The sequence below is a fragment of the Nothoprocta perdicaria genome, unplaced genomic scaffold (assembly GCF_003342845.1).
Source record: "Nothoprocta perdicaria isolate Ctin4 unplaced genomic scaffold, notPer1 scaffold_6, whole genome shotgun sequence".
Classification (NCBI taxonomy): domain Eukaryota; kingdom Metazoa; phylum Chordata; class Aves; order Tinamiformes; family Tinamidae; genus Nothoprocta; species Nothoprocta perdicaria.
In genome coordinates, this window is record NW_020455865.1 from 440769 (window position 1) to 450768 (window position 10000).

Below are 10000 nucleotides of genomic sequence, written 5' to 3' on the forward strand. Positions count from 1 at the left end.
CCGCCGAGACCACCGGCACCACCGAGACAAACGGCACCGCCGCGCCGGGCTCCGCGCTACCGGCCCCCGCCGCACCGGGCCCCGAGGCGGCTCCTACAGCACCCGGCCACTCCGGTTCCGGGCTCCTCTCAGCGAGATCTGCCGGACCCCCCAAGCGGTACCGGCCGCCCGGACCCCTCCGAACCGCCCCCCCCCCCCGCTCCCCCTCGGCGGCCCGCACCGCCGACCCTGAAGCAGGCGCCGGGGATACCGGCCGCCACGCGTCCCGGCCCCAGAGCGGGCCCCGCCGGCCCCGAGCCCGGTCCCGTCCCGGGCGCTGCTCACCGCCATGCGCGCGGCCTGCGAGCGACAGGAAGCGTGCGGCGCTCGGGCCGGCAGGCGCGGAGCGGAGCCCGCGCAGCGCCCGCCCCGCCGGGCAGCGCGGCCCGCGCACCAACAACCCGCTCGGCCCGGGAAAGACCGGCCTGGCAACCTCCGCTCAGCTGCAAGCCCCGCGCAATTGCTCCTGCCTAGCGTTCTGCCCCAGCCACACGGCTTGGGAGCCTTTGGAAGGTGGGAGACGGCAGAGGAAAGGAGCTGAGGAATTATAATTCAATCAATACGAGCTCAATTATGCTGAAATGGCATCTGGGAGATAAGCAGCAGCTGCCGCGGCCTGAGGAAGAGCAAACTGTGTCAAACCGACCTCATTTCTGCAGCACRGAACAGCCCGGGCACAGGGACGCGCAGCTCCGAGCGACCCCGACGGCAGTGGGACGAGAGCTGGGGCYGAGGCTGGCAGGGTGGTCCCGAGAGCTCCAAATGCACTGGGCAGCAGATAACCCAAGTCGCCAGCACCCTGAACCGAGGCTCGCCACTCTAGGTCTGCCTCTCTCCAGTGCTTTCACAKCTCGGTGATGAAAATGAGAACATACTTAAATTAGCAGTTGATGCAAATGAGCAAAACCTGGAAGAGCAGCACAGCCTGCAGCTGCACAAGCAGCTCGGCTACAGGCAAATGCAGGCATCAATGGGCACCTTGCTTAGATCAGGGATGATCTGAAGAGCAGTGAGAGGGATGAAAACATCCAAAGTGCTGGAGCTGTTAGTGTAAAGAAAAAAGAATGGGAGAAGGGTGAATTGAAGGAGGGAGGGGAAACAAGTAACTTCTCAATAGACTGAAGAGGTGGGCAGCAGCCTGTGTTCCCCAGGCTGTATTAAGTGATGGGTGTGACGCACAGCAAGGTTCTGTGAAGATAGGGGAGGAACTTTACAATGGCCAAGGCGCCACAGCCCCTCAGGGAGGCAGACCTGAAAGCCTCCCGAGAGAWGGCCCCAGCGCCTCCCCACACTGCCCTTCTGCACTGCACAGTGCCTGCTTGGAGCTACAGCCACCAGGAACAACAGGAAAAGGTCTCATAAAGGGCACCATTTTCCTCCCATTTGTACCATCTGAATGGCCACTCCACTGCTACAAGAAAATCCCCTCCCTGATATTCTGCCTTTAATCACCATTTGCCCAATAATCCCATTTTTCCCCTTTGTGATTTGTTTTTGCTTAGATATGCTCATCTTTAAGAGCTCCTCTGGGCTAGCTCCATTTCCCACCTAAAGAGCCCTTTGCCTTTCCAGTCTTTAGACCCTTCTGCACCTCTGCAGGTTGCGGCAGCCCTCCTGAGAGCGGCGGCGGGGCAAAGAGCCCCTCTCTCGCTGGGGTGGGTGTCTCCAGCAGGTTGGGCTCCCCTGACAGGCAGGGCAGGTTTCCCAGAGGCCCAGGCTGGCTGCAGACGAGCAGAGCTGGGCACGTGCGGGAGCTGGAACCAGGGAGCGCTCGGCTCTTCCAGGCCTCCCTCTRCATCCCAGCAGGATTTCACCGCTTACCGGCAGAAACACTCCGAGCCTCGGCTGCTCGCTATGAGGTGCCTCTAAAAGCGCCATAAACGTTATTCCTGTATCCCATCAATAATGCTGAAAGCAAAACATTTACACCAGCAGCAAGGCTGCATCTCCTTTCCTCCTGGCCACAGTCCTGGCCTCAAACCAAAGCCTCCCCTGCTGTGGTTGTTACTTCCCTCTGGTAAAGCATGTTAGACTGGTACTTGCTGAGCGCTGGTAATAACTGGATACGCTCTAACACAGGCAGGCCTATTCCCTCGTTCAACCAAGGTCCTCCCAGGTTCTACAGGATACAGTCCTGATGGGTCCAAAGATTGAAAAGATATATATATATATAGGGGTAAAGAATACAATGCTTTTTTTTTTTTTTGATTTGGAGAGTAATTTAGAGAGAAGAAAAGATGATGCCTAGTGGAAATGAGAAATATATGTCCCATACATAATATATGCCCCAAATGCCCCATTACAAATACAACAAGATTTCCTGAACTGGAGAAGTTGTTACACATTACAGTGTGTTAATGCCCCCCCATGGAGATGCTGATACTGAGAGAGTCTTTAGTGTAATAATATTAAAAATCCTAGAGTTTCAATAAGATCCTCCCTGCCTACTATGGCAGTATGAAATGAATTGATTCCAAAGGAAAACTCTAATTGCTGCTTAGTATCCAGGAAATATTCTAAGATACACTGCAAACGCGTATCCCAGCGTGCCTGTGGCATGATCTGCAATAACCATTTTTTCCAAAGAGACAAGTCACTTTCCATGCACCGGGGAAGGGAGATGAGCACAGTTCTGCTGCTCCTGCAGCTTCATGCTCAGGGGCTGCCAACAGAGGCTACTGCAGGACACAAAGGGATGAATTTCTGTGCAGGAGCAAGGGACCTGCTGCGGCAGGGAGACGTCGTCATCCCCTCTGCCCAGCACCCGAGACACTAACTGGGTGCTGCTCGGCACCAGGCCCCGGGACAAGATAGCCCTCAATTCAGAAAAGGAAGAAAAGGCCCTCGTACACATCCTGTGCATGTTTCAGCTTAGGCATTTCTGTAAAGGGACTGGTGTGCTTTTAATACACATTTAATTTTGCATTTTGTCTTAATCTGAATCAGTTTTAGACAAACAAAAGTTAAACCTCTACCTGCAACCCAGTGGTCTGGGGTGTCTGCACAGGTTCCTAGGGCTGCTAGAGGCTCAGTCACTGTGATCACCCCCARTCTCTTGCAAATGTCAGTCACAGCACCTGGTGACACGGTTTAATTGCGGTTAGGTGACCCCAGCACGGGGTGGGAAGGGCTTTTCTGAAGCGCCAGGTTATGTCACTGCATGGCTGGCAGCGACACGTTTAGCTGGGCTGCAAGAACCCAAGCAGAATGCACAGGCCTCTCCTTAAAGCACTAAGCAGCAACAGCACTTGGCCCACTATTTATATATTATGGATCATAATATTTAAGTGGCCTGGCTATAACCCTGTAACAAGTATTCCCTGACAGAACGAGTATTGCTGAGCACACACTAACAGCTGTCTGTAAAACACATTTATGAATTGTTCATAAATTTCCTGACAGTTACAAACACTGTTTGGGGCCCCAGCATTTGCTTTCCTGGAGCTTCGGAAGGTCCTCCTCCTGTCCCCAGGGCTGATCCCACTGTATTCCTGAGGGGGCAAATTCAGGCTCGCTCCAAAGAATCCAGGCACTTTAAAGATAACTGCAGGAGGTACATTAAATTAAGTGTCATGATAGTGATTTGAGCTGACACAGTTCTCACCCTATCCATTTGCTGGAGAATATATAACTGGARGAGACTGAGCCTGTCATATTTTACCTTAAAAATATGAAACTTCCTGTAGCAGCGTCAAATGCTGCCAGGGGTCAAAAGGCAGCCCTCGGAGGACCCCGCGCCAGCCYGCAGAGACTGAGTAAATAAGGGGAGGCATATAAACATGCCACTTATTCTGGCTGATAATTGCTTTCAACCACAGGCAATATGTTAACCTTTCCAGAACAGAACAGGCTGAACTGTGAACATACYGAGGACAAGGACTGGGCAAAGCACAMGGACAAAAATTGAAGCATTATATCATAATCTTTATGTGTTACAGACCACGGAGAGAAGCAGCCTCGCTACCACCTTTCCACACCAGACCAAGCGATGCTCAGCACACACTAGCAGCTGCCTGTAAAACACGTTGATGGGCCGCACGCCCGGCTCCAGCTCCGACAGCTGCAGCCACAGGCTGYGCCCCTGCCCGGGCCTGGCGACGCGGGAGGCCGCACGACAACAGGCTGCGGAGGAGCTGCAGCCCCAGGCCTTGCCCAAACGAGCCTGAGAGCAGCCTGAGAGCGAGCACGTTCCCAGACGGGGCACCAGGGCGGGACAGACGCAGAGATGAAGCATGCAGAATAAATAGCTCCATTCACTGAAATAATGCCTCTTTCTTTAGATGGAGTTCCGATTTCTGGCTATTTAGTGGCAGAGATACCCCGGAGGCAGGAACACCATGTACAGCATTAATGGTGGGTGGATCTTAATGTGGAATGTGAATRGTGGGTGACGCATTCTCATGCTCTTTCAGTCATTCCCATGCTCTTTCAGTCATTCTCATTTCGCAGCTCCTACCTTTGTTGTTGGAGAGTCCTGGCAAGCTGTACTGCTGCTCATACTGGAGCCTGAAGACAAAAGAAAAAAATGTATTTAGTGTTATCAGTTCCCCAYGTAGCCTCAATTCAGCAAGGCACCAAAACAGATATTTAGATTTAAGCATATGCTTAAATGGTTCACTGAACCAGGGAAAAACCTGTAGGGTCAACGGCCATCCCGGGACACTCGGCTGCAACCAGGCAGCAGCAAGCAGGGAATGGGCCTAGCTCTGCATGTCCTTGGGCAGCTGCCCCTAACAAAAGGGGAATAAACACATCCCCAAACCACCTCGCTGTGGGTGCAGGGCGGCAGTTACCTCCGAAGCGATGATCAGCTCAGCATCCTGCTGGCACTCATAGGCACACTTCCAGGACTGTGCACGTAAATTGGCTTTGACCTAGCAGCTTCCTCCATTCCCACCCCACACATTTAGGAAAATATTGTTTGTAAGTGTATTCACTAACTGGAGCATCACAGTTGCAGGAAATGAGCAAGAGTAATGCTTGGAAAATTACCAAAATAGCCTTTGCAGACAATTATTCTGAACATTTGCTTCACAGTGGTCCACTTTGGAACAGATAAAGCTAACCTGGAAAGAGTACAATGTTTTGCATTTATTTTCTATTTACTTTCCTTCTGTCCTGTAGTTATAAAATAGCACTGTTACGATATGGCAAGTATAGTTAGAGCCTGACATAAACATTATTTCCCACTGCATTTCGTATGTTATAACATTTGTATATGCTATACATTAATATACTTTATACTGCTACTGTTAGTTAGGATTTATCTAGTACTTAGTGGCTACTATGGTAAGGGTAGGTGTTCAACCTTATCTCCTATAAAAGAGGTTTGGAGAGTTCATCTGAAGAGATGGTCCAGGAGAAAAGGCYGTCCATCAGTTCCATCCTGGAACAGAGAAACTGAGGCCCAAAGCAATCCCAAACCTCGCCCGAGGCTGTCCAGCAAGCCGGCTGCAGTTTTACTAGCACAATGCCTCACAGGATTCCTGAGGCCTCTTTCAACGACTCAGTCCCAGCTTTATTTGAGCTGCAGAGATGTCCTGGSTGCAAGGTGCAAGTACATAAAAGAGCAGAAAAAGCTCCATGTGATTTAATTGCCAAGCAGCTTCATGTATACAGGTTTTCAGATTATGAGTAACTACAGCAAGATGAAAAGTTCTGCTTGAATATTTTTGAATGATGAATACATTTGGCAAAAGCATGTTTTCTTTGAAAGCTTTCCATGACAAAATGCCTTGTTCACCTTGCCTTTTTTTGCACGCTCAGTAGACCCTGAGAAAATTCTCTCAAAAAATGAGAAATTCTTCAGGCAACACTTCCAGCTTCCTTTTTCACGTTGCTCCCTAGATCATGGCCATGGCGCATGAAGATGCCAAGCCTGTGGTGAGCATGAGCAGCGGGATTTGGGGGCCCAAGCCAGAAGCCCTCGTCCCTGTGCAGACAGCTGCAGCTCGGTGCCAAGCTGCCCAGCAGACAGCAGAGATCTCCAGCTGCCAGCCTGGGACACTTGCTCCAGCTTCCAGGGTCACCACCTGGCAAGTCACCAGCACTTTGCTTTGGGAGCTCATTGCTCCTCCCTGGCCTGCAGTGGAGGAGAACAAGCTGCCAGGCAGCCTCTCCATGTGCCTCATCCCAACCAGCACTTCTGCTGGACAACATTCTCTGGGGCCGGTGACAGCTGCTGTGTCACTAGCTATATCACTCTGAAAGATCTCACGAGAGCTTGATGGATGAGCTGAAGGTATAACAAGCTGTGTCTGCACATAAAGAAATGCCTGCCCACTCCAGTTCATTTAGGGAAAGGCCATAATAAATTTGACTGAGCATAAATTGCCCTTCTCCTTGTAAGTATTAGCAGTGAGTAATGCTGCAGCAACCTGCTAACAGCCCCATTAGTAACTGATTAGAGGCAGGCCGGGGTCTCCCTTTGGCAGCAGCTCCACAGGCTGTGCCCCGTTCTGCAGCTGGAACCTCCCAGGGCCGAGCACCTCTGCAGATGTGTCCTGGGAGCACTGCAACAAGGGGACAGCACTCCCATGTACCGTCTCACTTGCATGTTCTTGGCTCAGTTGCAGTGAACAGTTGTTAAGTGAACAGATGCATCAAGCTGTTTCCCCATGTCTGGTTCCCATCGTGGGTCCCTGGAGGGGTTCCACATCCAGAGCTGYCTCTTTACAGGCAACCCCAACCCTGGGGCCTTCCTCCGCCTCCTGATGGAGGCAGGAATAATCTCCATGCTGTTTATCACTTGACCAAGTCCTTCACCAYGGACTATGTGCAGGCAAGACTCCTGAGAGAGCAGTTTCTGCAGTGAATGGCAGGCAGGTGACCCAGTGCTGACGTGGAGGAATGCTAATAAATAACTTAATAGGTCACTGTTTGGCAGGCACTGCTGGGAGCTCAGTCCCAGTTCAGCTAGCTTCACAGGGCTCCTACATTCATCCCAATCTCTGCTATAGGATCCCAAGTACAGGTAGACCTCTGTTCCTCAAGCTCCCTAAGCCTGGACCTTCTTTCTTCTTAATCTCAATGAAATATCAGGTTGCTGCAACTGCTGCAGCCAGACAATTCATTCTCCAGTTCAGCCTCAAGCTGCCCTTCCTGCCCTGCATCTCTCCACTGCAACTTGTGCAGAAATAGAGCAACACCAGGTAGCACCAAAGGTCCTTTCGCTCCTCCAGGAGCACATTGGCTCCCACAGCTACAATTCCCAGGCCAGCTGGCAGCATTAGATACTGCTGCTCAGTTCCTTGGCTACTGCAGCTTGTGCATATTAGCACCCCAGCGAGTTTCTCATCCATCTGACAGGACTCAGTGTGGATAATGATGCCAGAGTCAGTCATAACTGGACAATTACAGTATCACTGGGAGATCATAAAAATTGGAACCAGAAGSTGTTCAACAAGGAGCCAGCATGAACAGCTAGAGGCTCCCCATGCCTTGGAGGGYAGCCCCAGCCACCCGGGCACCAACCCAGGGCCCCGCAGGCCTCCAGGGGAGGGAGAAACCCGTCTGACTACATGGCCAGGGCTCAGGAACGGGGCTCCACCAAGAGCCACCTCGGCCAGTGGCCAAGGCAGAAGCCGCCAGGTTCTGAGCAGCACCATGAATGCCCCTATGCAAAATGTATGGGGCTGTCAGCTAAGCTGCCATCAGCAGGATGGCTGCACACTCAGYGCCTTCTTCAGCGTCCTTCCAGATTCTCCAACACTGGAAGCATGGTCTGGTAGTTCACATTATGAAAAGATATGTGATCCTTACAAGCAGGATAATAAAAACCAACATGAAGAATATCGGCCAGTTCCCTCATGAAGATCCCCGCACRGCCGGGACGTGCCAGGGAAGGGGCACCCTGCGAGGGAGCGCCCACAGTGCAGCCGTCGTCACTGGCAAGCAGCCGCCTCTGAACACACGATCTGACATCCCACTCACGTTCTCTCCAGCCCTGTGCTCGCTCACACGCGGGCTCCAAGCGCTTCGCTCCCAGCACAGCCCCACGGGACRCCCCACGGCCGCACACATCCCACCGGCCATGGCGCCCAGCGCTGCCACGCAGCGTCACCGCCACCGCAGGGCACCTCCGCTCCGCGCTGACAGGCTGCCCAACACAGGCACTCCAGCCCCTCTCCCGTGGGGGGATGCTTATGCCAGCACACCTTCCCTTTGGAAAGCAGGGCAGTGCTTCACTGCTGGCAGTCTGCGAGAGTTGCGCTTCTCCAGAACAGGAACATCAACCGGGCCGAGCAGAGAGGCCAGGCTAGCCTGGGCACAGGCTTCACGGGCCAGCCCGGACACGGGCTTCACTGCAGAGGCGCACACACCACCACGGCTGTGCCCGTCTCCTGTGGCACCCCTTACAACCGCCTGCCTCCAACTAATACCTAATTTCTCGTTGCTCCTCTCTCTGCCCCGCACGCGGGCGCTGCGAGGGCCCCGGGAGCAGCTCCCTGCCCTGCGCCCTGCTCCCTGCCCCGCGGAGGCTGCCAGCGGCGCCAGGCCCCAACACGTCCCCGTCCCCCGCGTACCCGAGCGAGACGCAGGCCCGGGGCCGGCCGGGGATCCAGCGAGGAACCACGGGCCGCAGAACCGCCCTGGGGCCGCACCAGGAAGCAGAGGGAGCGCGGGGCGGCGCCTAAATGGCGGCCGGGGCGGGCCGGGCCGAGGGGGCGGGAGGCCGGGGCCCAGGTGCGGCCGCTCAGGGTTGGGGAGGCTGCAGCTGAGCCGGACCTGGTGGAGCTGGGCCGGGATCARGGCAGCCCGCGAGGGCCCCAGGCGGGGCCGGTGGGTGCCGAGATGTAGCCGTGCCGGCCCCCACTGCAGTGTTGGGTGCTCGCCCTCGTGTCATGCTTGCGCTCGTGTCACGCTTGTGGTCATGTCATGCTCACCCTCAAGTCGTGCTCACCCTCATGTCACGCTCACTCTCATGTCGTGCTCACTCTCATGTCGTGCTCACCCTCGTGTCGTGCTCACCCTCRTGTCACGCTCGCCCTCACTGCTGGCCCTCGCTGCTCTCTAAACGCGGTGTCCCCAACCCGTGGGGACCCCGGGGGGCAGCAGACGGGCTCACGGCACGGTCGTGCCCGCCTCGGCGTGCCGGCACCCTACGTGCTCCCRACCCGGGTACCCGACCTGCGAAACCCGAGGAGAGGCCTCTCCACGCACTGCGTCTGCTGAAATATTCATGCTGTGAACATCTCCGGCACGGCTGCAGCCTGCGTGTTTACTGATGTCAGCTCTGCTACAGAGCGAGTGAGTCAGAGGCACTTCATTAAATTCACACGCAGCAGCRAGGAGGAGATGCTGCTCGGGTGACACGAGCTCCTCGCGTACATTGCTGCTGCCCAGAGCAAATAGCTGCTTCCCTGCCCTGGTGTGATGTTAGCTCGGGTACCGCCTGGCCGTGCAGGCTGTTTGTGCAGCAGAATGCCCGCGAGGAAGCGGGATTTAGCGGGAATGACGGGCCCAGCAATGCACAGGCCAGGTCTGTCCCGCTTGGGAAAGGCAGGGCGCTGGGGAGCAGCTCGGGCGGCTCTGCRGGGCCGGGCAGCCTCGCTGCGGAGGGCTCTGCGCTGCCGGCTCTGCGGGGCATTCAAAGAGCCTCCGACTCCGTGTTGTTATCACTGCCGGCCCCCAGCTTCCTCCCAGGGCTCTCCCRGAGCAGCCGTGTCCCCGACACGCTCTGCTGCGGCTGAGGCCTCGCCAGCGCTGAGCGGAGCCCAGTACCTTCCCTCTTAGCTTAGAGACCGTTCCCGTGACATTGCATCCCGGGAGAAGATCCAACCTGCTCCAGCATCTTCGCGTTGTTCATGTGCAGGCTCCGCTCTGGCCCATTGCTGTCCTGGGACCCTGCTCCGCAGCCCCACATCTCGGTCATGTTTTCCTTCTTTGGCGGCTCTTTGTTTCCTTCTTGCTAAGGATTACATGTTGCATCGGTCTGTATCGCACAGTGCTTTATTAATTC

At 54.9% G+C, this 10000-nt stretch overlaps 1 protein-coding gene across 1 annotated transcript in view; it reads right to left on the reverse strand.

The window, feature by feature from the left end:
* MVB12B (multivesicular body subunit 12B) overlaps window positions 1–8574 on the reverse strand; it is a 52341-nt gene extending 43767 nt beyond the window's left edge. The window contains exons 1-2 of the mRNA XM_026049566.1: window positions 8565–8574; window positions 4496–4545 (exon numbers count right to left, since the gene is read on the reverse strand). Of these exons, the coding sequence (XP_025905351.1) occupies window positions 4496–4537 (42 nt within the window). The 5' untranslated portion in view covers window positions 4538–4545; window positions 8565–8574. The remainder of the gene's footprint in view (window positions 1–4495; window positions 4546–8564) is intronic.
* Between the last annotated feature and the right edge of the window lie 1426 nt (window positions 8575–10000).